This window comes from Fukomys damarensis, unplaced genomic scaffold (genome assembly GCF_012274545.1).
Source record: "Fukomys damarensis isolate Sample0158 unplaced genomic scaffold, DMR_v1.0_HiC HiC_scaffold_1, whole genome shotgun sequence".
Lineage (NCBI taxonomy): Eukaryota > Metazoa > Chordata > Mammalia > Rodentia > Bathyergidae > Fukomys > Fukomys damarensis.
In genome coordinates this window covers 7,261,234-7,288,168 of record NW_022900913.1, presented here as the reverse complement: position 1 = coordinate 7,288,168, position 26,935 = coordinate 7,261,234, and the positions used below count along the sequence as shown (strand labels likewise).

General features: G+C 51.3%; 2 protein-coding genes across 5 annotated transcripts in view; one reads left to right on the top strand and one right to left on the bottom strand.

Annotated features, from left to right (window-relative positions):
- Positions 1–14,679: 14,679 nt before the first annotated feature.
- LOC104853871 (translationally-controlled tumor protein-like) lies at positions 14,680–14,931 on the bottom strand. Its single transcript, XM_033756576.1, has one exon. It carries the CDS (start codon positions 14,914–14,916, stop codon positions 14,680–14,682), a length of 237 nt encoding a protein of 78 aa, XP_033612467.1. The 5' UTR covers positions 14,917–14,931.
- Positions 14,932–23,332: 8,401 nt separating this feature from the next.
- The window catches only part of Cmbl (carboxymethylenebutenolidase homolog), a 20,110-nt gene continuing 16,507 nt past the window's right edge, over positions 23,333–26,935 (top strand). For 2 of the 4 annotated variants that reach the window (XM_010612048.3, XM_010612037.3), the window contains exon 1: positions 23,759–23,783. The gene's annotated coding sequence lies outside the window, so the exon portion shown is untranslated. Of the gene's footprint in view, positions 23,540–23,722; positions 23,784–26,935 lie in introns of those variants that run through there. The other 2 variants (XM_010612063.3, XM_010612042.3) reach the window with 2 other exon arrangements.

The following is a 26,935-nucleotide window of genomic DNA, read 5'->3' as shown; positions in this document are numbered from 1 at the left end:
TGCGTTGATCATTAAAAAACATTTTTGCCTATATTCATAATAAATTTCTTTTAGAAAATCTTTTAAGATGTATATCACAAGACCTCAGCCAGGGATTTAGCTCAGTGGTTCTGGCGCCTGCTTCACAAGCACAAGGACCCATGTTCAATCCCCAGTACGCAAAAAAAAAAAAAAAAAAAAAAAAGACTGCTAACTACAAGACTTCCTTATAATTTTTTCCCAGTGAGATAAAACCTCAACCTCTTTGGGTCTTTCATCTACTTATGGCAAAAAGAGAGAAGATGAGGCAGGGTCCCCTCCCACAGGTCTTTCTTCCGGTGTGACAGGTCTGCCCAGTGCACGTTCCTTCTGAGAAGACACAGGAGAACCAAAAGCAGCGGGGAGCCCCTTCCTCACGCCCGCTCATCAGTTCAGAACCAGCACAGCCTCATTGCTGCCCAGCACCCAAAGGCCAGGCACGGGAGGACCGGATGTGGGGAGGGCCGTGGGGGAAGGCAGGTGCTGCAGGGGACTCTGCTGCAACTCAAGCGAGATCAATAACTCCTAAACAAACACGGTTCCACCCTGGACTGAAGCCACACGTCAGCAGGTGAGCTGGTGCCTGGCAGGGACAGGGCCCAGTGCAGTGAGCTCCTGGATGTGTTACAAGCTGGGAAAGGCTGCCGACCAGTTGAAAAATACTGGGCATCTTTACTTCAGGATTCCTGGGCTGCTTTCACCTAGTACAATGTGTGGAGGAGCGACAAGAGGGGAATATGCTCGGCAGTGTTGTCCCCACGCCTGACTACTGGGCCTTTCCCAAGAGGTCAGAGGTCACCTCATATCCTACGAGGACCCAGCACGCACTCTGCAAAGTGCTGAGCCATGCAGGCTCCAGAGATCCCAAGGATAAATACACCAACGGGCCCACCCTTGGGAACAGAAACACTTCTGAATCAACTGTCTTGGTCCATTGGGCTGCTTTATCAGAATACAAGTCACTGGGTAGCTAATACACAAGAGAAATGTATTTTTTCATGGTTCTGGAGGCTGGGAAGACCAAGATCAAAGTGCCAGCAGATTTGGTGTCTGGTAAGGGCCCTCCTTGTCATCCGTAGATATCTGTTTATTGAAACTTTAACCTGGCAGAAGGTGTCTCCTATAAAGGCACTAATTGTGAGCTTGGGGCCCCACCCTCATGACCTAATCTCTCTCTGAAGGCCCCACCTCCTAATAGCATCATTTTGATTTCAGCATAATCCGTTGATGTCCAGAAGTCCTTTACCTCAGGAATCCCTCAAATCAACGTTAGATTTCCCACGTTAAACTAGATCTCACCAAGCGGACAACAGATTCCAACTTCAAGGGTAGATGCAGGGCTTCCCCAGGTGATCCATGGCTTGGTGCAGAGCACCACGGCAGCTGTGTGTGTCAGCACGTTTCCAAAGGCGAAGTGTGATCTTCTGAGGTCACTGCCTTTGGGAGGTGGGTGTGGCAGGTGAAATGGCGGCCCCCAAATACACTGTAAAACTCCTAGTGTCCCCTACTTATGAGGGTCGGCTTATTTGGAAAAACACCTTTGCAGGTGAAATAAATTAGGGATTTTGAGACAAGGTCATCCAGGCAGATCATAAACCCAGTGACAGATACCTCTAGGAGGAGGTCACAGAGCAGAAGGCAGAGCCCGGAAGACGCAGCCACCACCCGGCTGGAAGGGGCAGGTGTGATTCCTCCTCGGAGCCTGGCCCCACTCAGCTTGATTTCAGATCTGTAAACTCCAGAGCTGGGAGAGAATACATTTCTGTTGTTTTGAGTCTCCTCATTTGCGGCAATTTGTGACAGCAGCCACAGGAAACAAACACGGCGGGTTGGGAAGTAGCCATGGCTGCAGCGATACGTCACCAGTGTTGGTCGGACCCCCCAGTGCCCACCTCCTGGGCTGCACGTGGCTGTGCACAGAGCTCAGGACCTTCTCCTTGGGACCCAAGTGACCAAGCCTCACTCATGAGTCTTTCATTCCTGTTTTCTTTTCCTTTCTTTTTTTCATTACCGGGGATCAAACTCAGGATCTCTGCACTGAGCTACATTCCCCAGGCCCTCCCCGCTCTTTTGAGACAGGATATTGCTAATTTATGAAGTTGCATGGGCTGGGTTCAAACTTGCAATCCTCCCGCCTCAGCCTCCCAGAGTGCTGAGGTCACAGGCATGCACCACCACGCTGGGCTTGCATCTCTTCAAATAAATATTGTCGTCTGATATTTGTCTGATATCTAACTTGAAATTATATGCAAGTGGGTCCCAGGAAATTTTTTTCAAATTTGCAGTGATGCAAAAGCCTAGCATCCCTGCATTCTGTTTTTACAGTCCGTACAGCACTCAGTAAGCAGCACGAGATCCGGTTCTTCATCACAAGTGGGCTTTGTACACACGAACTTGCTCGACTGCAGCTGATGTTAGTATTCCAAGCACACTCGGGTGGAACAGGCTAAACTGTGTCCAAGTGGATTAATGCACGTTCAGCTGATGACATTTCCAGTTCACGATGAGTTACTGGCATGGAACCAGGTGCATCTGTACTTGCTGTCAAGGAAACCTCTTCCTTACAGCCTATGTCCTAGACTCTTAACAATCCAAAGCAACCCTCAGGGATGAGCTGGCCTTGCCCACCCGCCCCCTCCTTTATTCAGGGAAACCATTACACTCTGAAGCTGAGTCTCTCTAGTCTTCTTGTCTTCGTTCCTGCTGTGGACAGAACGTGAAAGTCCTCCACCCCAGTGGACAGCATTTGGGGATGGTACTTAGGGTTGGATGAGGTTGAGATAGGATGGCCCCCGAGACTGCTGGCTCCCCCTTTCCCTCCCTATATAAGAAAAAACAGGGCCACCTCATCCATTAAGGTCTCTGTGAACTCTGGGCCTCCAGCTCCTTGATCTGGATTCTCCCACATCTCCTAGAACTGTCAGAAATAGGTGTTTGTTGTGTAAATGACCCAGCCTGTTCGGTCACTGCAGTGTAAGCTGATGAAGATGACTGCCTTCAAACTTTTTTTTTTTTTTTTGAGAGCTTATTCTGTGGAATCTGCTGTCTGGCCCTGAGAATAAGCAGGTTGGCAGGTCTAAGACCAGATTTCTGTCTACAAAGAAAGCTGCAGTCTGATTACAAACTGCTGCCTGGCTTCAGTGGGAAAGAAGCTTTTCACACCTGCGCTGGGGAATCCACACCACGATCACCACTCTGAATGGTTATTAAGGTCCAGACGGAAGCTCTGCATTTCTTGGGTTTACATCTTCTGTTTGATGACAAATTTCATAAAATGTATGAATGCACATGAAGGTTATTTTTGCTTCTGAAATCCCCTTCCCTCTAGCAATAACATCCACCTTTCTTTTAGATTTTGGATTTTTTGTTTGTTGGGTTTTAGTTTTTTGTTTGTTTGTTTTTTGGGTTTTTTTGGTACTGGGGATCAAACTCGGGTCCTTGCGCTTGCAAGGCAGGCGGCAGAACCGCTGAGCTAAATCCTGGCCCTGGGTTTTAGTTTTTTGTTTGTTTGCCCTGAACTCACTGTGTATCCCAAGGTGGCCAGGAACTCACGGGGATCCCCCGACTCCGCTTCCTGAGTACTGAAATGGTAGGTGTGCACCACCACACCTAGCTACCCTCCAAACAAAACCAAACCGGACAACAACCAGGCCCTTCTGCCAACAGAGCTCTGTCCCTCCGCAGCAGCAGCCAGTCCAGGAAGCCACACCATCCCTGCGGCACACAGTCCAGCACGATCAGGACGCAAGAACAGCCACTGCCGGGCCTGACTGCTGCTGTGACATCTGACTTCCGACCAACCGAGGAAGGCCGAGACGCCGTCCGAGCACAGGGCTGCGCCACAGTGAGCCGGCCCTCATCCTGCGGTCTCCGTCCCTGCCCACCTGTCCTAAGGTTGGGTTGGGGGCCACCTTCCCTGCCCCACCGCGCCTGTCCCCAACCCCCAGCCTGTCCCTCGGTAGGAACGGCTGTTCCCAAGAACCAGCCTTTCCCTGCAGTGACGCATTAGTCTCCTCGGTGGCAGGGGACGCTCAGTGGCTCCTGGACACCCACGGAGCTTCATTTCAGCTCCGGGGCTGGGAAGCAGTTGCCATGGCAACAGATGCGGCAGGCCGGCTGGCGGCTGGGAGCAGAGAGCGGATCTGTCGCCCACGCCTCAAGGGGCCCTGGAGCTCAGCGCCCCTCACCCATCCCGTCCTCCGAGCCCCAGCTTGAGAGCACAGGCGGGGCGGGCAGTGGGGCCTCTGCGTCCCCTGCGGCCTTGGTTCAGCAACCCTCCCAGACCCTTAGCCATTGGCCTCTCTGGGCGGCGCAGCGGGGCAACAAAATAACAGCGAAAATCACGTCTCGGATCAAGCTGCGCGGCTGCGCTTCCCTGGAAGTGGACGCAAAGGCTGCGCTCAGGGCCAGGCCGCGAGGGGCAATCCGAGCCCACAGGGGGCCGAGTGAACGAACTCAGAAAACCTGTTACCGACTCCCAGAGCCAGAGCCAGAGCCAGCACATTTCTGGGGTCCTGGGGAGACAGGGACATGGCTTTCATCACCATCCTTTTGTCTTGCTTTTTTGTTTAGTTTTTGCTTTTGGAGACTTGCCATGTAGTTGACGCTAACCGTGAACTCACTGTATAGCACAGGTTGGTCTGGTCTGGAGCTCACAGCGATCCTCCTGCCTCAGCCTCCTGAGTTTTGGGATTATAGCCATGCACCACCACACTCGGGTCAGGTTTCTAAAACTGCTTATTTTGAAGTAATTTTGGGCTTATATAAAAGCTGCAACCCGAGGTACACATTCCCACATACATTTCACCTACCGCCTGCAAATATTACTACACTGCCACATTCTGTTTACTATTGTTTCTCTCTTCCATGTATAACTTGTGTAAATTAATTTTCCTCAACTGAGAGTGGACTATAGACATGAAGCCTCCTTGCTCCTAAATATTTCAGTGCATATTTCTTTTTTAAAAGGACATTTTCTTAGCTGGATGTGGTGGTACACTCCTGCAACCATAGCATTCTGGGAGGCTGAGGCAGGAAGACTGCAACTTCAAGCCCAACCTGGAAAACTTAGTGACTTAGTAAATGTCTCAAAATGAAAAATAAAAAGGGGCTGGAGATGTCGCTTAGTGCTGAGGGGTGGATTCAATCCCTAGTACACTCCACCCCAAGGACATTTTCTTACATAACCACAATACATTCATTCATCAAGATAATGGTATAGTTGGACATGGTGGTGCACACCTGTGATCCCAGCACTTGGGAGGCTGAGGCAGGAGGATCGTTGTGAGTTGGAGACCAGCCAGGGCTACATAGTGAGTTCCAGGTCAGTCTCAACTACACAGTGAGACCCTGTCTCAAAAAACCAAAAAATTAAAAATTAAAAAGATAATGGCATAACCTCGGCACATCATTATTTTATACACAGACCTGTGCAGATTTTGTCAGTCATCTACTAAGATCTACTTTTCTGAAGTTGAATATTGTTCTTTTTTTTTCATGAGGCAGGCTCTTACTAAGTAGCCTAGGCTGACCTTGGACTCCCCAGGGTGGGGTTACAGGCCTGTACCACCATGCCTGGTTCCAAGACATTACAATATTTAAAAAGTTATTTTTGTTGTGGTAAAATACACACAGTATAAAATTTCCTAATGTAGCCACTTTTATGCATACAATTTATGGCACTAACTACCCTCACAATGCTATGACACCATTGGCAGAATCTGACTCTAGCACTTCCTCCTCCTCCCAAATGAAAACTCTGTGCCCCTTAAACAGTAAGTCCCCGTTTTCCATCCTCTCAGCCCCTGCCACCACCTTTCTGTCACTGGACTAGGTCTAAGGAGAACCCCACAAAGAGGACATGGTGACCTACTCTGGCCAGTGGCAAAGGGGCTGAACGGTGGGCATCTCTGTCAATCACAGAGATCCAAGTCCTGCCCCTGGGCCCAATCAGAAAGTGCTGTCTTCCAGTGCTCTGGCATGAAATCAGGCAGGTTTTGGACGGGACAGCTCAGACGTGACGTCACTCTAAAGAAGGAGGGGAACAAAAGACGGCCGCCATTAACCTCGTGGTCATTGTGAACGCTCTTGGTGGCTCACTCACTCTGCAGAGTTCTTTTCCTACCTTTCCAAAATGTAAAATCTTGCTATGTTTTCCTTGTGCCTTGTCCAGTTCTTTGTTCAGGACACGAAGGGCCTGGACAGAGTCTACAGAATCCCAGAATCCAGCGACAGCCCCGTCCAGTATTGCTGGACTCCTCCTCACAGAAAAGCAGTTTAGGCTGCTCAGTGAGAGGCCCCGGCAGATTCATTCGGCAGAGTTAGGAAGCCAAGAGAAAATGGGGAAGGGGCTTCCACTGGAGGAGCGGATGCAGAGGCCCAGACTGGCCCGGTAGCAAAAGGGAGGCCAGCTCTTAGGGCTTAGCTGGGGAGGGCGAGGGTGTGGGGGATCACATGTCTCCGCGGGCCTCATCGCTCCGAGAGGAGGGAGATTGTGTCTCCATGAGATGGTGTTTCTGCTTGGACAGCCTCGGCCTCCTGTGCCACCACACCCGGCTACAAGTCATTATTCTTAAAATGGATGCATATGTCCTCTTCCTATTGCTGTTACAGCAAATCGCTCGGGTTTAGTGGTTTAAAACAACACAACTCTTCTGCAGTTCTGGAGCTCAGAAACCTGATGGGTTTCATTGGTTCAGCCTGAGGCCTGTTGCCTCTGGCCTCTTCCACCTGCAGGGAGCTGCTGCCTTCTTTATCCCTGGCCTCCTTCCTCCCCTTCAAAGGCTTCCTATGTGTCTGTCTCCACGTCTCTGCCCTCCTGCCTCCAGCTTGTAAGGCCTCTGTGGTAAGGTGACATTGCATCTACCAAGTAACGCAGGGCGTCTCCATCTATCAAACGTCCTTAGTTCAGCTGGGCCTGTCAAGCCCCGCCCCGTGTGTGTGTGTGTGTGTGTGTGTCTGGGGATTTGTGTGTGAGCATCATCTGGAAGGCCATAATTCTACCTATCACAACCTGCTCTATATTCATTAAAATAAAGAACAGATTATTTTGATAACCTAACAACAAAAACACTGCTGAGGTAGAAGGCCAGAAAGACCATCCGCTCTTGCTGACGTCTGGCAAGAAGGCTGAGGAACCACATGTACCAGGCGTCCGTGGGCTGCGGCCTCGCCCTGACCCTGTCCACCTCCAGCTCCAGGTTATCGCTGTCCCTGCAGCGGGCAGAGCCGCAGAGCCGCAGAGCCACAGGCAGGCCGGGACCGGGCCGGGAGAGTGCAGACGCAGGAGGCTGGTCACCGGCCTGCCCTCCCCTCCCACCGAGCTCCAGGCTGTGTGGTCCGCCCCTCCTCTCTCCCACCAGTCCTGACCGTGCAGACCACATCCTTCCTGCCTGCCGAGTCCCAGTTCTGCCCTTTTCCACTGCTCTCACCCCGTGGTTCCTTTCATCCTGAATCTCAACTTTCCCTCCATTTCCTGCTCCCTCCTCCCTTCCCTCGAGTTTCTCCTCCTGCGGCCTGGGCTCAGCAGCTGCCCCGTGGAGTCCAGGAGCAGGAGGCCCAGGATCTGCCATAGCTGCTGGGCAGGACTTGAAGGGGGCCGGAGTGCCTCATTTAGGGTCCAGGTGGCCTGTGTCTAGGACGCAGCCCTGGGATGGGGCAGGGCTGTCACCACTCCCAGTCAGGCCAGCATCACGCTTTGGCCTTCCGACCTCCCTCTGTTCCCAGGACTCCCGGCCTCATCTCAGGAGTCTGAGTCATTTCCAAGGTGACGGACTTGTGGGGCACACAAGCTGCGGAGGCTCCAAGGCCCCTTCTGCGCAGCACCCCCGCCCCACGCCGGGCTGAGGTACCCTCGGCCACACCCCTGCCTGCAGACAGCTGCAGCTGGCTGCCATCTGCACCAACGCGTCTGCTTCTGGACAGTCCCCATGCACACATCAGCTCACGCTGCTCGTTTGCGTCTGGCCCCTTTCCCTCTGCACGTTTTTGAGGCCTGCACAGGTCACAGCAGGACCCAGGACCGCATTCGCTTTTCTTGCCAATATGTTCCATTGTACAGACACACCGTGTGTTGTGGGGAAAGACCATATTCTACTCACCCCTGCCTCCGTGGGTGAACATCCGGGTTGTTTCTACTTTTTCTCTTATAACTAGAGCTGCTACAGCTGGGTAAGGCGGCACACACCTGAGACCCAGCATTCAGGAGGCTGAGGCAGGAGGATTGCCGCCAGCTCAAAGCCAACCTGGGCTACATTGCAAGGTCTCATCTTAAGCAAACAAGGAACAGCAATACAAAGCAGCATGCAGCTGTTCGGAGCATGCAGGTATAATGTCTCGGCCCATGTTTTCAATTCTTCCAAGTATATTACTGGGCAGTTGCTGGGCCGTGTGGCAACTCCAAGGCTAACTTTTCGAGGAACGGTGAAAGACCTACTCTTTTGGCTTTTAATAATGTTTATGAGTGCCCGTGTCTGTGGTACATAATGAGTACACTCGTTGTGGGGAGCTGGCGCGTGGCCGTGACACGTCTCCACCGGTCTTAGGCGCCCTCCCCTCGCTCCTCCGCAAAACTCCCGGGGATGCTGGGGGAAGGGGTGGGGCCGGCGGCACACCGCCCTGGCACAGATCTGCCACCCCACAGGGCCCTCTGCCCAGCCCCTCACTCCGGGACCTGCTCCCCTGGCAGAAGGGCGAAAGATGGAGGCCGGGGCAAGGGAGGGGACGGCCGGAGAGGAACTGAGAGACCTGCCTTCATGCCAACTCCCCCGGGGAACTGAGCGCCGTGTACCGCACACACGAGCAGATAAGCACGAAGAGTAAAGGGAACACGGATAGCTGGGGTGGCTCTCAGCCACTGCAGATGTTTGCACAGGGACGGCAGAGACCCGGGGCTGTGGGGAGGAGCTGGCAGCTGAAATAATATTTGCCTCCTTCTCCTCCCAGGGGCTGGGCGTTTTGGCAGCAAGGCAGGAAGAAGGAGCCTTCGGCGAGGAGACAGCAGCTTGGACGGCAGCCCAGCCCGTGGGAGAGCTTGATGGAGCTGGCAGTGACGGGGAGAAGAGGACAGGAGAGAGGGACAGATCTGGGAGGTAAACTGAGGCAGACATGTGTCAGTGCCACACTAGCAAGGCTGGACTTGATCCTGTGAGCTCTGGGCACAGCGGAGGACTCAATGGGGCGAGTGCTGGGTTCATCTCTGCACCGAGCTCCATCAGAGCCCTTGGAGGGGCAGGACGGTGTCAGTTCGCATCTTGAGGCCTAACTTAGGGGCAAGGTGTGAGGGAGGCCAGAGAGCAGAGACCAGGATTGTGGGGAGCCACCTCAACACTTAAACCTTTGAGTCTCACAGCCGGGCATGGAGGGCACACCTGTAATCCCAGCACTGGGAGGCTGAGGCAGGAGAATCAGTGTGAGTTTGCAGCCAGCCTGCACTATACAGCCCCAAACTCGTAAGTGTGAGTCCATTTCCGGCAGAAAGCGTGGCCTGGTCTGTGACACCGACTGCACCCGGCACGCACAGCTCACACCTGTTTTGTCCATACTGTTGTGGCACCCAGCTGTGCTCTGAGAGGTCTGCCGCAGGAGAGGACGTGGGACTCCTACAGCGCTGTGGACTCCTCCGCCGTCTCCTTGCCTGGTGCTCCTCTGCAGAAGCTGCCTTTCCACCTGCAGCTCCTACCCTGCCCACCCAGGGATACTTTTCCAAACCTCCAGGCTCTTGGTGGGTGTGTCTCAGAGTCTGTAACTGCCCGAAAGGGATCCCTGGCCCTGAAGCTGGAAGCCGCCCTTTCTCTTCCTCCACTGCTGTCTGTGTTGCCTCTCTGTGCTTGCTCACGAGCTCCCAGAAGTTCACAGCGACACGGTGTCCTTGTAGGACTGCCTGTCACCAGCGCAGGCTGAGTCTCCTGCCACCCCGCGGTCAGGCAGGCTGGGGGCTAATAGAAAGGGCCCGGACCCTTAGGCTGGGAGTGCATCTGGGCCTTCAAGCCCTGAGTCTTGTTACTGGTCCAGGTGCCCATGGGCTCAAGTTCCCGGTCAGTGAAAACAGCTGGCATGGAAGCTCCCAGGTGGGAGGAACGCGGAGGGTGTGGCAAGGTGATGGCTGGGGCAGGCAGGGAACCAGTTTCCTCACCTGAGCTTTCCACACAGCCCTTCCCTCTCGGGCGCCCGTGGAACTGTCCCAGCCTGCACAGGTGATCGGATCTCAGCCAGGGCCCCAGCCCCATCCACGCATCACTCCTCTGCCAGCACCACAGGGCCAGCAGCCCGCGGAGACCAGGGACAGAGTGTGAGACCCCGGCCTGTCTCTGCCTTCCGCCCCAGGGACCCACCAGCAGTCTGTCCAGTGCACAGTTACACTCATCTCTCATCTTCTCCTGGGAATCGGACCCTTTCATAACGCTACAATTTGTAAAATGTTTAGACATTAGGAAACTGAAGAAAGTTGACCTACAGTTACATAACAATAGAGCTTTTAATGTAGTGGGTGTATTCTGCAGGATTTTTCTCTTTGTTGATGATTAAAACCCCATAGCAAACCAGGGAACCAAGTTCCCCTTACTCCTCTATAACTGAGTTTAGAAATAAGGGCTGACATGGGGGCTGGACTGCACATGTGCCTCTGATCCAAAATGTGTTTAGCCTGCTTTCAGCCAGTCTGTGGTTCTGGGCCAAGAGTGAACTCAAACAGCACTTGTGTGAGTTTATGTGTCAGTGGCGACAGTGTGGCAGGCGATTGCAGTCCCAGCCTCCGGTCCACTGCGTGCCTGTCTTCACCAGGGCGTTTCTCCACCCCTTTGGTGGTGGGCTGGCCCGGAGCTTGCTCTAAATACAACACAGTAGAACTGTACAAACTCTGAGACCAGGCCTTAAGAGACATTGTGAATTCCATTTTCGCTCTCGGAGAGCACCCAGGGACCTCAGCGAGAGAGCAGCTTGACTGACTGCCACACCAAGACCCCAAGCATGTGATAGAGGCCTTGGAGATCTGCCAGCCTCAGCCTCTCCACCAGCTGTCTGAGTCCACGGGAGAGCAGTGGAGACCTGAGAAACGACACTGCTGTTGGAAGCCACTAGGTTATCAGGACACCATAGTACAGACTTAAGTAACTAATACAAATGGCATCCAAGTGACAGAATGGAATCTGTTTCCCATAAAAGATCTCCCCAGAGGCTGAGGCAGGAGGATTCCAAGTTCAAGCCCAGGCTGGGCAATTTAAAATGTAGTGAGTCTCTGTCCCACAAACAAAACAATAAAGCAAAGCCAAGTTGTTCAAGAAAGCCCATGAATTTATTTTTTATTTTTCAAAAGGTAGTGGCAGAGTTTATTTTAAAAGGTAAAAATGGTGGGCTGGGGATTTAGCTCAGCAGTTCTACTGCCTGCCTCACAAGCACAAGGACCTGTGTTCAATCCCCGGTACCAAAAAAAAAAAAAAAAGAAGAAGAAGAAGAAAAGGTAAAAGTGAAGAGTCAAGGAGAAACTGGCTCTGCAGAGTGATCCGGGGCCAAGTGAAAGAGGAAAAAGCAAAATAAAAACACACTTTGGAGGATGCAGGCAGGCCCATCTTGGGGAGCTCTCCTTGGTGTCTTTTCACCCCAGTCAAATATGGAGGAATCCCGCGATAACATCTACATCCAGGTCCTGAGAGGACGTTCAGGGATCCGAGTCTCGGGCTGCAGTCAGATCATCCCTTTGGAAACCTCGAGTTCTCAGGAGAAGTCCATCCGCAGGGAAAAGCCCACGAACTTAGATGTGAATGCTAAATTACAGTGTGTACCCACTTAAATTGAGGAATTTTATCACTGGAACTAAAAGGTAGTTGATGGCCAGTGTGGTGACACACGCTTGTAATTGCAGGACTTGCGGGGGTGAAGCAGGAGGGTCATTTTGTTCCCTCACCCTCTATCATGACTTTTCTTGCAGGAATTTAAATGAAACTTTCTCTTCTAGTTGTGATTTCAGCAAGGACTTCTTAAGAAATCTCCCCCCGCATCAAACCAGGACCTCAAGCCCGGGGCGGGGGGGCCCACACCCTCCCCACCTGCTGCAGTCTCTCCTCCCTTCCGGAATGCCACACAAGTAGAACGGTCTGGCAGAATGTTTTCAGACTTTTTCAGCTCCTTCTTTCTTTACAATGCATGAATAACGGCTCCTATGTATATCCCAGTGGTCTTCACTGTGTAGGTGCCCTGGGGTTTGTTTATCCAGTCATTAGATGCTTAGGCTTTTTCCAGTTTGGGGCAGCTATAAATATAGCTGCTATAAACCTGTCTTCATTTTAATCTCATAAAACTGGAGTGTTTACCTCAGAGTTACTCAGGCTTTGTGTAAATATTAAACAGTGGCTTATGATACTTTTGCTTCTTATTCGAAGGGTTTACTGCAGTAGTTTTCTGAGGGTTAAATAATTATTTCCTTTGCATTATCATCTTTATTTTTAAAATATGTGAGACCACTTGTGTTAAGCAGTGTGTAAGTGAAGTGTTAGATTATGAAGCTCAGTATGGGGCAAATGGAAAGGAAGCTTCATATTCGATTGTTTGGTCTTGCTTTTTTGAGACAGAGTCTCGCTGTGTGGTTCAGGCTGGATCCACGGCTCAGGACGGGGGGGGGCGACGCCACAATGGGGGGCACTGGATCCGGGTACCAGGGTGAATCTTCTTTCTGCCCCAACCCCATTCCACCTACCACACTCCTGTGTTCTGTGCGGGGCAAGTCTTTGTTGTCAAAGTGTTGTCGTTGGGGAGAGTCTGAGGGGTGTGCACAGTGCTAACATTTACTGACGGTTATTCTATGCCAGGACCTTTGTGCCTTGCTCATTTATGCTCGGTGGTAATCTGAAGAGTGCGGTGCTGTAATCTCCATTTGCTACAAGATTTCCATGTTGCGGAGCAGGACACTGAGTCAGAAATTCAGTGAGTAGCTGCTGACTGTACCATACTGTGAACCCAGGGCTCTGGCTGAAAGCTGACCCTTTCCTCTATTTTCTGTGGAGTCACTTTAGGGTCCCAGCTGTGCAAATATCCCAGGTACTGTTTGCCAGGCTTGGGCATGCACATCAGTTCCAACACTCAGGAAGCTGACTTCAAGTTTGAAGTCAGTGGTGTGTAATAGTGAGTTCAAGGCCAGCCTGGATAGTACGGAGAAAGAAAGAAAAAGAACTACCCCTGACGATAATAACACAAACTAAAGACCAAAAGGAAAAGATAGATAGAAAACTAGCTTCAGCATACAGATAATACACATCTTCTCTCAAACGTCCCTAAAGAAGATGCTTTAAAGATCTTACTTGAGCCAGGCATGGTGATGCATGCCTATAATGCCAGCACTTGGGAGGCTGAGGCAAGAGGATCGCTGCGCGTGCATGGCCAGCCTGGACTACATAGCCAGATCCTGTCTCAAAAACAGAACCAAAAACCTGACTTGGCACCCTGAATATGGAAGACCAGCTTTTGCTTAGGATTTCGTTATGTAGGTATGAAATAACTTGTATGAAATGGCTTAGCTACAGTTGCTGGGCTTATTTTTGCTGTGCTGTTGACTCAAACTTATGCATGCTGGGCTAGTGTCTCTACCACATGGCCCTAAGTATAGTTTTTCATTTGTTTTGTTTTGTTCATGGTACCAGGTATTGAACCCAGGGCCTTTGCACTGAGTTATGTTGCCAGCCCTTCTTTTCTTTTTCTTTTTTCTTCTTCTTCTTCTTCTTTTTTTTGTACCAGGAGTTGAACTCAGGACCTTATGCTTGTGAGGCAGGTGTGGTGCTACTGAGCTAAATCCCCAGGGGACCAAATTCGGGACCTTGCGCTTGAGAGATGGGTGGCGGAACCACTGAGCTAAATCCCCAGCCCTTTTCCTTTCATTTCTTTCTTTCTTTGAGATAGGGTCTTGCAAAGTTGTCCAGCCTGGACCCAAACATGTGATCCTCCTGCCTCAGCCTCCAAGAGTTCTGGGATTATAGGCCTGTACCATCATGCTGTCCCTAGCTGTAGTTTTTATTTTTAGTTTAAATGCACTTTATTTTTAGACAACCTACATGACATGTTTTGTTTTTTTCTCTAAAAAAAATAATGCCTCCACTCCAAATAAACCATGATCAAAATAAACCAAGTGTTCAAGATGACATCAGTCCCATTTGTCTAAAATCCTGGTGTTGTGTGGATGACAAGAAGCAGTTATGACAAGTGATACATCCAAGTTAACCGCTGAATCCATTAACATTTTTCCATTTCTAAACCATCCTTAAAGAAAATCATAAAGGTCACACCATCCTCACGGTAGTCCAAGGGAGCAGCCCTGCCATCTGGATTCATGTTTGTACCAATAAGGAACTGATAGTTTTTGAAATTAGCAAGGATGTGCTTGATTTGTTCTGCAGCCCGTCATAAAAGGTTTTACTCTTTCTGGTCTTTGTTCTTCAAGTTCGCCTTTGATTGATTTCATATAACCTTTGATGTACTTCTTCTTTTTTTTTTTTTTTTTTTTTTTAAGGGTCTCACTATGTAGTTGAGACTGACCTGGAGCTCACTATTAGCCCAGGCTGGTCTGGAACTCACAGCGATCCTCCTGCCTCAGCCTCCTGAGTGCTGGGATTACAGACATGTGCCACCATGCCCGGCCTCTGATGTACTTCTGTAGGCCTCTTTTGTGAAGCTGGTTTCCTACGAGTGATGGCTCACGACAACGTCCACACCAGTGACTACTGTGCTTTCCGTACCTTCACCCTTCAGGCCTTCAGCGGAGGCATCTCCACCAACGAGCGAGTCATCAACGTCACCCTCCGTTCTACTGACCGTCTCGCCCTCCACCTCCAGGCACAGCCCGCCCGCGATCTCCCGGATCTTGTAAATGTCGGAGAACATCTCATCGTGGCTGATGAGGTCTGGATCGATGATCATAATGGTGGCCGAAGGGAGTCGCGGCCACGCTTGCTTAGGTGTAACTGGGGCAATGCGAGGAGGGGTGGGGGAAGGGGTGGAAAACCCTAGCTGTGGTTTTTATACCTTTTTTTTTTTTTTTTTTTTTTGGTACCAGGGATCGAACTTGGGTCCTTGTGCTTGTGAAGCAGGCGCCAGAACCACTGAGCTAAATCCCCGGCCCTAGCTGTAGGAATGGAAGAGGCCAGGGATTCCCAGGGAACCTGTCCTGACTGCTCTTAGCTCGTGGCTCCAGTCTTCTCCTGCCTTACCCTGGCTTGCCCTGGTCTCATCCACTGGTCAGAGCTGGTCAAGACAAACGTCGTGGGAAGACTTCTCACAACTGACCCATTTGTTGCTTCCTCTTGGAACAACGAGAGCTCGCACGGTGTGGCCTGCACAGTTGCTTTGCCAGCCCTTACAAGGCTGTAAGAGCGACATGTGTCGGGGTACTGAGTCTAGGGTGTGGGAGCCCGAGGAAGCACATCCTGGACGTGAGAGCTGAGGGCGAGGGGACCGTGCTGGGCAGGGACGTGGAAATGGCACAGTGCGGGCTACTTCCTGATCAGCAGAAATCCCGCCTCCGGCAGTCCTGACTGAGGGAAACAGAAATCCTCACCTGCGAGGTGGGATAGGAGAGGCTGTGAACTGCGTGATTCCGCTGCATCTTCCAATCCGACTAGGCCTCCTCTCTAGAGAGGGTGTGGGGCTGCTGCTTACCCACTGTCCTTTCACCTTTGGCTTCAGTGTTTGGCTTGTCTTTGTAGTTTGCAAATTTGGTTTTCACATTTGTTTCTTTGTTTTTGAAACAGGATCCTGCTGCATAGTTCAGGCTGAACTTGAACACTACGTAGCCTAGGTTGGCTTCTAAATCCCTGCAATCCTCCTGCCTCAGCCTCCTGAGTGCTTGGATTTCAGGCAAGCACCACCATGCCCTGCCTAGCAAATCTGGTCTTCAGTGACAGAGGATCCCACTGACCCAGGGTTGTGGAAAAGTTCTTCAAGGAGTTACTCAGGGTGTGTAACCGCAAAATAACCCCACAGCAAACGAGGTGCATCCATTTACTCCAAGACTTACTGCTCCAGCTCGACTTAGTGATGGTACCCAAAGGAGGGCAAACTGACCTGGCCTCAAGACCTTAGGAAAGCATCTTGAGAGTCTGTGGAGCTTCTCTGGGCGTCTCTGTAACAGATGCTCCATTTAGGATCAATTGATGATTTCTGAAGGATGGGAGGACAGAATTGAGCAACGATCAGCCACTTGAAGAAGCTTCATTTGCCACTTGAAGAAGCTTCGTTTGAGTTCCTGAGAAATTAGCTAACAGCTCCTGTGGGCCGCAGTGAGAGCGGGTGTGGACCTGACAATGTGCACTCTGCTGGGGCACTCTTCCTGCCCAGGGGGCGGCGTAGCCCCCACACACACACCGGAAATGAACTTTGGGTTCCCCCTGAGCTACATCCCCAGCGCTTTCTTACTGTGGGGTCTCCTCAAGAGGCCAGATGGCCCAGGCTGGCCTCACACTTGGGGTCTATGGCGAGCCATTATGGTGAGCCTTGACACAGGCCTAGCCATGATTGAACTTTGAGTCACCTCGCTGGCACGGATGTGCTCTCACCCATAGCCACAGGCGAGTTCAGCTGGTAGCAGATGTAACCCATAATGGTTGTTATTGTTTCCCTCTGGAATGTGTGGGCGGTACCCTCGCTCCCTCGCTCCCGTGCAGCCCTCGCTTCCATGAAGCTGGAGAGTATAAAAGGGAGAGGTTCTGTAATAAAGCAAGCAAGGAACATGAGAAGAAAGGTGCCTTCCGTCTCTCTGTCCTCATCCTTTCAGGTTTAGGACCTGCTGGCAGGATCCTGACCTCGCGGCTCGCGACAGGGGTCCTCTTACTAATGGCAGGCAAATTAGGTGGAAATGAACAGGCAGTCACACAGGGACAGGCCCTCAGGGAGACATGCAGGAGATGAGAACACATCAACACTGGCTGCAGGTGCAGGTGGAGACCAGGACTCGTGCTTCCCTAAGGAAGTCCATGAAGTCCAGATAGGCATCAGACACCTGGGAGGTGACCAGAGCCCTGGGACCCACCCTTCCCCAATCAGTGTTCCTGTTTAATGAGCTTTTGATTAGCCCAGTTAATGACACGGCCATCTACCCCTGCTGTGCACTCCGCTTCCCTACCCGATCAATATTAGCTAAGCAGCCACACTTGAGATCCTGCAGGTTGATTGTATTTGACCCACGCCGTGACTTCGCTGTATATAGGGCCTCGTTGGCCGCCCACTCAGGACCCTCCTGTCTCTCAGGAGCTGCCTCTCAGGAACCCTCCTGCTCAGCCTCCGTTGTCCCTTGGAGTTCGTGTTTCCATTTCAGGGGAGATGGACTTGCTGCATGTGGTGCCCAGCAGTTTGGGAGTGCTGGGGTTACAGTCACTGCAGGAGACCATACCTGCACTCTGCTCAGATTCTCAGGGGCGGTCGGAGCCTTTCTGCCTTTGTGTTGAACAATTGACGTAAGCAATTTTTGTAAAGATCAAAGGCAGCGGAGAAAGAGGGACTGGAGTGGAAAGAGAAAGGGAAAAGAATAGCTGTGTAGCAGGATGTGGTGACACGTGCCCGTAATCCCAGCACTTTGGGAGGCCGAAGCAGGAGGAGCACAGGTTTAAGTACTGCCTGGGCAACGCAGCAAAACCCTGTTTCAGAACGAAAAGTAAAGAGGGCTGGGGATGTAGCTCAGTGTGAAGGTCCTGGATTCAATTCTCAGAACTGTCAAAATAAGTAAAAATGAGTAGCAGGACCCTGCCTGAAAAAAATAAAATCAAATCGGTGGATTTAAATGTTTCCACATCCATAAAATATCTTCTCAGCAACCTCCAGACCGCTGCTTGACAAAAGCACGAGGCACCGGAGCCTGGGAAGTCGACCATGACCCCGCCTGGTTCAGGGCGGAGAGGCAGGTGCTTCCCCACCTCCGCGCCCTTCGCCCCTGGCTGTGCGACTGCCAAGGAGACACCCGAGGGGTCGGAATGACTAAGGGGACCGCGGTCCCGGTTGGCTGCCCAGGCTGCTCTCGGCACAACCACGGGGTCCAGAGTCCGTTCTGTGCAGCCCGGGCCTTTCTGCGAAGGTCGGGCGCTGGTGCTCTGGCCCTGTGTGCGGGGAGCAAGGCGACGCCGGGTAGGGCAGGGCCGCAGACAGGGCGCTTCCGTTTGCGAACTCCGCTTTCGTACGTCCGCGCGCGTGTGCTTCCGCGTGTGTACCGCTCACTGAGCGCCAAGCATGGCGTCGAGGGCTTCGTATCACGTTATTTAAACGTAAGACCTGCACGAGGAGGAACCACTCGTAGCCCATTTACAAACTACCCAGGCATTGAGTTAGCAGCGGAGCTCCGATCTGCGCCAAGGCTAGAGATCCGCGCGAGCCCTGACACTCACGGGAGCCCCCCACGTCCACACACAGGCGCACAGAAGCCGAACGGGGCTCGGACAGGGTGCCGACACACAGGACCCGAGCGTGGATGGTAACCGGATACGCAGAATGACCCCAAATGGGGGAAGTATTACAACTCCCAGCCGGACATTCAAAACAGGAGTTTGTGTTCTTTCAAATTGAATGAATCCTAGGAACAGCAGAGGTTAAGAGCAGGAAGAATGTATTGAGTCTCAGGGAGACGGAGGGGGACCGGAAAGTGGGTTGCCTGCCCACCCTGCTTCTCAAGAGTGTTTTGTTGAGCAAAACCACAAGGTGAGGCAGGAACAAAGTGGGACAAAACTAGTCTGCTAATAAGGTCCAATGGGGTTTCACAAGGCGGACATAGGATGGGACGAAACCATGATCAACCTATAAGATCCCAAGCACAGTCACCCAGGCAATATTGATTAAATGTGGCCCAATGGGAAAACAAGTCAGGGAGCAAGAGCGAACAAGGAATTTCCAGAAAGGAAGTGGGCTAGAGAGTTTCTGTCCCCACTTAAGGTGACTGATGCCTATGTGGAACGTTAGTCACTGCTGTTCATCTCTAGGAGAAGTGTGCAGGTGTAGGACTTGTATCTTTTTATAATGCTGACCTTCAGTGAAAGTATCTATTTTGGGGCGGGGTACAGGGTCTCACTGTGTAGTTGAGACTGACCTGGAACTCACTATGTAGCCCAGGCTGGTCTCGAACTCACAGCGATCCTCCTGTCTCAGTCTCCCGAGTGCTGGGATTACAGGCATGCGCCACGACGCCCAGCTCAGTGAAAGTATCTTGATTGTCCTTCATATTGACAATTCCAGGGCCAGCCCTGTCTAACTGCCCACAAGACATCTAATTAACTTAGCTGTCTACAATAGAAAGAAATTTTTTTAAAAAATTGTAATTTGCTGTGTTTTAATTGAACCTTAGAATATTTGCAGTGTTGACAGCCAGACACAGGCAGTGATAGCATGGATTTCTTGGTGGAAGCTTCCAGCATCCTTGGGAGTAGTTTTTGGATACAGGAAGAACCGTGGTGATGTTTACCTCGGGCTTACCTGTCATTTTCCTCCTCCTCCTCTTCTTCTCTTCCTCCCCCTCCCACCCGCCCTTCTGACAGGGTCTCACTATGTAGTTCAGGCTGAGCTTGAACTCACTGTGGCGCCCAGACTGGCCTCAAACTTGCAGCAATCCTTCTGCCTCAGCTTCCCAAGTTCCGGGATTACAGGTATCCACCACCATACCCAGCTATGTTATTTTCAATATGTGAAATTTATAAATCCCAAATCCTTGTTCTTCCATCGTTATTAAGGTTACAGATCCCATTTTTCTTACACATCTAGCTTTGTTAGTTAACCATCTTCACATCTTTTTAATCACATCTATACATTGAATGTAACTGATTTCTTTTGAAAGTATTTTCATTGCTTGAATGAACACTACCACCAAAAACTACTCTCTAATACTAAACAATTGTAGGAGATTTAGTAAGTTGCTCTTTTTTTTTTTTTTTTTTTTTTTTTTTTTTTTGTTTGTGGTACCAGGGGTCAAACTCAGGTCCTTGAGCTTGCGAGGCAGGCACCGAACTGCAGGCCACCGAACTGCTGAGCTAAATCCCCGGCCCAAATTTAGTAAATTAAATAAATGAAGTAACCACTAAAGTTCTCTCTGATACATTTCCATATGTACCAGAAATCTCTGTGATGGGGATCCAGTCTCTTGCTCATTCTACGGCACAAGGTGAGAAGGAAAAGTTAAAGACAGAATTAAAGAGAGAAACAGGGAGCCAGGATGGCCAGTGCTGTGCAAGCAGCCGAAGACCCTGGCCAGCCAGAGCCGCTGTTGTTTATTGGTGACCTCATAGGTTAGGGTGAGAGGGTTCTGTGTGGTTGCTAGGGATACTTTGCTGATGCAGGCAAGACTTGTAAGTGAAGAGACAAAGCACTCTTAATTTTGGCAACAGAATTTGGGTGCTAGTTACTCTGACCTTGCTGCCAAATTATCTAGTCAGGTAGGCTTTGGTCAGACTCAGTTCTCTAAACAAGCCGATTGTGGGGTTAACTCTACAGCCTGCACTGCTCACTGCCTGCTTTGGGCATAGTCAATGGGTTAGACCCCCACAAATATGGTCAATAGATTTAGTAATACTTCATCCGCAAAACACATGTGTTAATCAAGAATTGAGCTGCAGATTTCAAACTGGAGGTGCACACCCGATCTTCCCTTTGGCCAAATCCTTAACTACCTGAGGAACATGTCACTGAATACACACAGGTCTTACTCAGCACACGTCCTGTTCTTACTTAGTTACCAGTTCCCTCAGTAGCAGCGAGGTGGTACTGAGTTGTCCTGCTGTCACTTTGGAGCCCAGGAGAGGTGAGAGGGAGTGGGACTCTCATCTGACAGCATGTGCGGCCCTGCCCACTGTGTCCCTGCTCATATGCCCTCCGGAAGGGGTGTCGGGTCACGTTCCCCAGCTCTAGCGACGCCCTCACTGGACTCTTACCTCCACTCTCACAGAGGCCCTGAGCTTTTCAACATGGAAAGGTTTTAAGCTTGCTAGAATCTGGCTTCCTCCTATTTTTTTTAGACTGCACATGACTTTTATGGATATTTAAAATGTGAATTCTGTTTTATTTTTGAGGCAGAGGCTTGCTATGTAATTAAGGCGTACTGGAACTCACTATATAGCTCAGGCTGGCCTCGAACTTGGAGTGATCCTCCTGCCTCAGCCTCCCGAGGGCTGGGACCTGTTGATTCTGGATACCACAGCTGCACCACTTTATAAGTTTATTCTGTTGGCTGAAGTCTGGTGAGAAGCCTGAATGAAGTATGGGGTCTGGGTCCTCATATGTAGAATCTGTGGATAGGATTGTATTTGCAAATCTTTTATACTATTTTTTTGGTCTTTTATATTTTTTTACCTTTTCTTTCTTCCTTCATTTATTTTTCCTTTCCTTTCCTTCCCTTCCTTTCGTCTGTCTTTCTTTTGCAACAGAGTCTTGTTAAATTGCTCAAGCTGGCCTTGAAATTGTAATCCTCCTGCCTCAGCCTCCCAGATTACTGAGATTTAGGTATGCACTATTACAGCTGCTTTAAATCAAGGAGTTAGAGACAAGATATTCCTGGATTAGCTGGATGGGCCTAAAATCCAATAAATATCCTTGTAAGAGGCCTCCAAATGTAAGTGTTGAGCTGGGTGTGGGGGCACATGCCTATAATCACAATAGTCGGGGAGGCTGAGGCAGGAGTATCTTCAAGGCCAAGCTTGAACTACATAGTGAGACCCTGTCTAAAAAAAAAAAAAAAAAAAAAAAAAAAAAAAAAAAAAAAAAAAAAAACCCACCAAAAATTCAAGTGTTGGTTCACAGGAATACAGGGGTGGTAAAGGGCTAGGTTACCAGGGCACTTAGTCTGGACATCGCTGAGTCATACATCTTAGGCTGACCCGTGATTTGCAATGGTGATGCGGCAAATGCCAGGGGCTTTGGAACTTGGCCCTTCACAGGGTGTCATGGGCATCATGCGGGAAAGCTGGCGAGCAGAGTCCTCACTTCACAGTGGCATGGAGTCGGGGGGATGGGCCAGGCACCCACCAGAGCGTCTGCCGGTCCTGTGTCTCCCCAGCCACAGGAGCCAGACAGGATGTGGCGCATTTCCCGGATGATCTCCCTAGTCCGGGGTCTGGAAAGTGACCCCACTGTAAATGAAGCACATCGGTGCCCCCAGACCTGTCTCGCCATTCTCCGTGAGAAAGCCACAATGCTTTTGGTGAGCTGCCCTCAGAAGGCAAAAGTGTCATTATCGCCACATTGTTTTTAAATTTTTAAATTATTTTTAGGCTTGGAGTGTTTTTGAACGGGGCCTTGCTATGCATTTCAGACTGGCCTAGAACTCCTGCATAGCCTCGAACTATGGTGAGCCTCCTGCCTCAGCCTCCCAGGTGCTGGAATTGGAGGCATGCACCCCAACCCCTCCCCACATTATATTTTCTAAAAGCCAGTCACCAAGTACACGCCGTACCTCACGGGAAAGCTGAGTCTCTGAATTGGAGAATCAAGGCATTTGTGGACATTTTTTAACATCACCACTTGGTTATTTCAGGGTAAAAGAGACCGCAGAGATGAGAGAACCTGCCCGGAGTGTCCCAGAGTGCTGAGGTTACGCGCATGCACCTGGCTGTCCTGTACTCCACTGGCCACACCGCACAGCTGTGGTCTGCAGTACAGAATGCGGAGACCACTCGGGGGGTGTGGGCCCCCAGAGGCAGACGGTAATGAGCCATCTCACAGGCTGCCTACCACGGAATCATTAAGGGCTGAAATGTCCTTTTGCTTGCAATTCCAATATTTTAGAGAACCAGAGAAAAAAAAAGGTGACACAAATTTAATAAAATATCAGCAATAATTATACTAGATCCAGGCTTGATGAGGGCTCATTACATTCTTTTTAGTTTTCCATGTATTTGTATATTTTCACAATAAAAAATAAAATAGCTGGGTGAGGTGGCACACACCTGTGATCCCAGTACTCAGAAGGCAGAGGCAGGAGGATTGCCACGAGCTGGAGGCCAGGCTCGGCTACATGGGGAGACTCTGTCGAAACAGAAAAAGCAAGAGGGTTGGGGATGTAGCTCAGTGGTGCCTCTGCCTGTCTCAAAAGCACAAGGACCGGAGTTTGATCCCCGGTAGCCCCCCTCAAAAGAGGGGGGGAATAAAAGTAAAAATAGAGGAGTGGCCAGGTGTGGTGGTGCAAGCACTGGGGAGGCTGAGTTCGAGACCAGCCTGGGCTCCATAGTGAGTTCCAGGTCAGTCTCAACTACATAGTGAGACCCTGTCTCAAAAATCCAAAATAACAAAATAGAGGCGTGACTAGGCTGTCCGTCTAGGGGAACAAGACAGCTTACTGGCCCAGAGAGCTTTGGGAAACCAGCTGCTCTCTTCTCCACCCAGCCTTCTGCAGCTGGCTCCCTGCGGCTGCACCCGGGGAGGCTGAGTCAGCTCTGTGCTGCAGCCGGAGCAGAAGAGGCCCGGCGTGTTCTCCCTGGGGAATCACGGAGCAGCTGGAAAGTCATCAGAGCCACTTCTGATTCCCTCCCAAAGTCGTTGGGAGGCACGGATCCGGCATTCTTCGCCTGACCTTGACAGCAAGGTCAGTCTGTGGGGGCTGTGCACCCCGATTTGTCAACCCCGCGCTGGCCCTGCTTGTTAGCTCAGCTTGGCCTCTCTCAGTTCCTGGAATTTAGTTCCTGGTTTCATAATGAAAATAAAAACAGAGCTCCGCGGAGTAACCAGCGGGCTGCTGAGTCACCGCCCCAGCTCCCAGGGCACACGGAGACCTCTGGCTCTGGCCGGGCGCCTGCAGTGGGGAACTTCAGACTTTCACTGGAGTCAGGGTAAACATTCACGGTGCGCTGCACTGGCAGTGGTTTCTGAAACTCTGATAGGGAAGCCGAGAAACTGCCTTCTTAGGTGTTACAAGCGCTTTTATTTGTTGGAGGACGGGGTGGGGGTGGGGGTGGGTTGAACCCAGGGCCCTCGCACTGAGCTACACCCCGACCCGTTTTATTTTTTGACACAGCATCTCATGAAGTCACTGAGTTGCTCAGGCCGGGCTTGAACTTGCAATCCTCGTGCCTCAGCCTCCCAGGGCGCTGGGATGGCAGGTGTGGGCCCCAATACCTGGCTAGTGTTTTTGTTTAAGACAGGAAGACTGTGTTTAAGGCTGGTCCTCAGCTGGTTCTGGATCGTAACACTGTGGTGACTTCTTTTAATTATTCAGATGTTTTAAGAAACACCTATTCACTATTGCAGAGAAACCCAGTGCAGTCAGTAGCTCAAATCCTGACAGTTCAGCCTGGGACGGAAAGGGCTGCAGGAAGGTGTCTGTGTAAGTGAGCATGGTCCAGCGCTGTGGCTAGAACAGAAAGCCATAGGCCTGGTGGCTTAGCTGGCAAACTTCCCCATGGTGTGGAGTCTCAGGTCACAGTGTCCTTGAGGCCAAGCTCTTGGTGAGCCCCTTCTTGTTCTTGTTATTTATTTATTTTGGGTTTTTGAGACAAGGTCTTGATAGTACAGTCCAGGCTGGCCTTGAACTTGTTTTGTATTCAAGTTAGAGGCTGAGGCAGGAGGTTCACCGGGAGATGGAGGCCAGACTGGGCTACATAGTGAGTTCAAAGCCAGCCTGAACTATATAGCAAGACGCTGTCTCAAGAAACCAAAACCAAGAAAAAAAATTGCCCCAAACCAAAAAACCCCAGGCTGGTCTTGAACTTTCGATCCTCCTGCCTCCTCAGCCTTCGAGTGCTGGGATTAGGAGCTGTGCCACCATGGGTGAGGGTCTTTTTTGGCCTGCAGATGAGGAGGTCTGTCTTGTCCTGGGGTCTCTTCTTGCAGGTTGCTGACCCATTCCCACCTCATCCTGGGGTTCGGGTTTCAGCGCCGGAATCTGGGGGCAGAAATGTCCAGAACAGAACAATGGGACTGCAGGGTACAGGCCATGTGCTGTGGTGGTGCGGTGGTGGCTCGGTCCTGCTGGGCTGGGTCTGTTTCTGGCTCTGGGTCAGCTCCTGTGGCAGCACTGGTGTCCTGGGCCCAGTATGTGAGTTGAGCTCCATTTGGGGCAGCTCCACACCTGGTGGGACACCCCATCAGGAAGGTCACAGGCCACAGGATAGACAGACTGATGCCGTTCCAGGCTGTTTCTGCAGAACTTCGGGCTGTCTTGGTTACTTTTCTCATTGTTGAGACAAAACACTTGAAACCCAAAGGTAAAGGAGGAAAGGTTTACTGTAGCTCACAGTGTGTAGAGGCGTCAGTCCACAGATGCAGGGCTGCATCACAAAGGAGAAAGAGTCCACGGCAGGGTCGGCAGCCAAGGCAAGCCAGCCCTCTCTGTCCCTTTTATTCCGTCCAGGCTGCAGACCCTATTGACTGGTGCCACCCACACCAGGATGGGGCTCCCATTATCCACTCCCAGAACTGTGCCACACGCATTTAGTAACCACGGTCTGGATCCATTTTCACACTCCCTAGATCCACCCGCCTTCGAAAGCCCTCCCGTGAGCGTACGAGGCTTTGAGGGGACACTGAGACACAAGCCACAGCACGGGTGGGTCCAGCTCCTCAGGTTCCAGCTGGCTGCTGAGCTTCCTCAGTGACGGCCTCCTGTGTGTGAGCTCTGCGCTTCAGGGACAGACGTGGACATGGGACACTGCAGTGGTGCAGCTTCTGGCAGTCCCCTGGGCCCTGAGAACAGCAGGCTCTGGGTTTAGGGCTCAGCACACTGCAGTTTCCCCATCCCTCCAGGGACTCCAGTGCATGCTGAGGTTTGAGGACAAACCTAGCCTAACCCCTTGTTTTATTGTCAAGAAAACTATGGGTTGACGCAGCGTGGAGGGAGTAGGCAGTCACTTTTGAACACTCACAGCCTCGGTCTCGAGAAACTCAGGGTTTGTGAGAAGGGGCTTCGCCAGCCAGGGGCCCAGGTCACCGGTGACAAAGTTCCCATCCTGCCCAGCGGGAGCAGGCGCCATGCTCTTTCCCAGCAGACCTGGCCTTTGTACAAGTGCACACAGTTTCACCACCAGGCTAGCGACCCACAGTGGTCTGTGTGTGTAAACCTTTCTATTAATAGGTGTTAAATCGGAGTTGGTAACTGTGCTTAGCAGCTAAATTTAGCAAAGGGAGAAAAGGATATGCAAGTAGTCACATCTGCTTTTTCCACAGAAGCGGTACCGCAAGGATGTTGAAAGATGCTTAAAAAGCCTTATACTCGGGCATGGTGGCACATGCCTGTGTCCCAGCACTGGGGAGGCTGAGGCAGGAGAATTGCTGGGAATTGGAGGTCAGCCTATGCTATATAGCAAGTTCAAGGCCAGCCTGGAACATACAGCAACACCTTGTCTCAAAAAGCAAAGCAAACAAACAAAAAGCAAGCATTCTCCAGGAGAGCTTTTGTTTCAGTAGAAAACTTGTACTGCCTCAAGGAAGTGCTGCACACAGGGCCCTCAGCCCCCAAGGGACCGGAGAGAAGCCAGGGAGGCCACCCCTCTGCTCTGGCCAAGCTCCCCGCGTGCCTTCTCGGAGAGGGAGAGGCGGCACCTGGGCCTCCAGCTACCCTAGCCCAGCTGTCCAGCCTGCTGACTTCCCCGCTGGCCTGGCCACCTCCCTGCTCCCTTCCTCACGGCTTGAACCCAAGCCTCAGCTCTTCTGGTATTTTCTACAAGACAGGGTCTCCCTAAATCAGTAAATTGCTCTGGCTGGGCTCAAGATCCGACATTCCTGCCTCAGCCTCCCAGAGTGCTGGGATTCCAACTTGGGTCAGGGACCAGAAGACAAAAATTCAGATCTCTCTCTCTCTCTCTCTCTCTCTCTCTGAAATGTGTAGTAGTTTATTTTTAAACTAGTAGCCTCAGAGTGATTCACTCACAGCAGGAGATTACAGGTCCGAGGAGCCAGGCGAGGAGCCAGGCCTAGAAGCCCGGGCTGGCGGTCTCCTTCTCCCTGGCCTCCCCTCCCCTCCCGTGACCCCGGCCCTGCCCCCCCC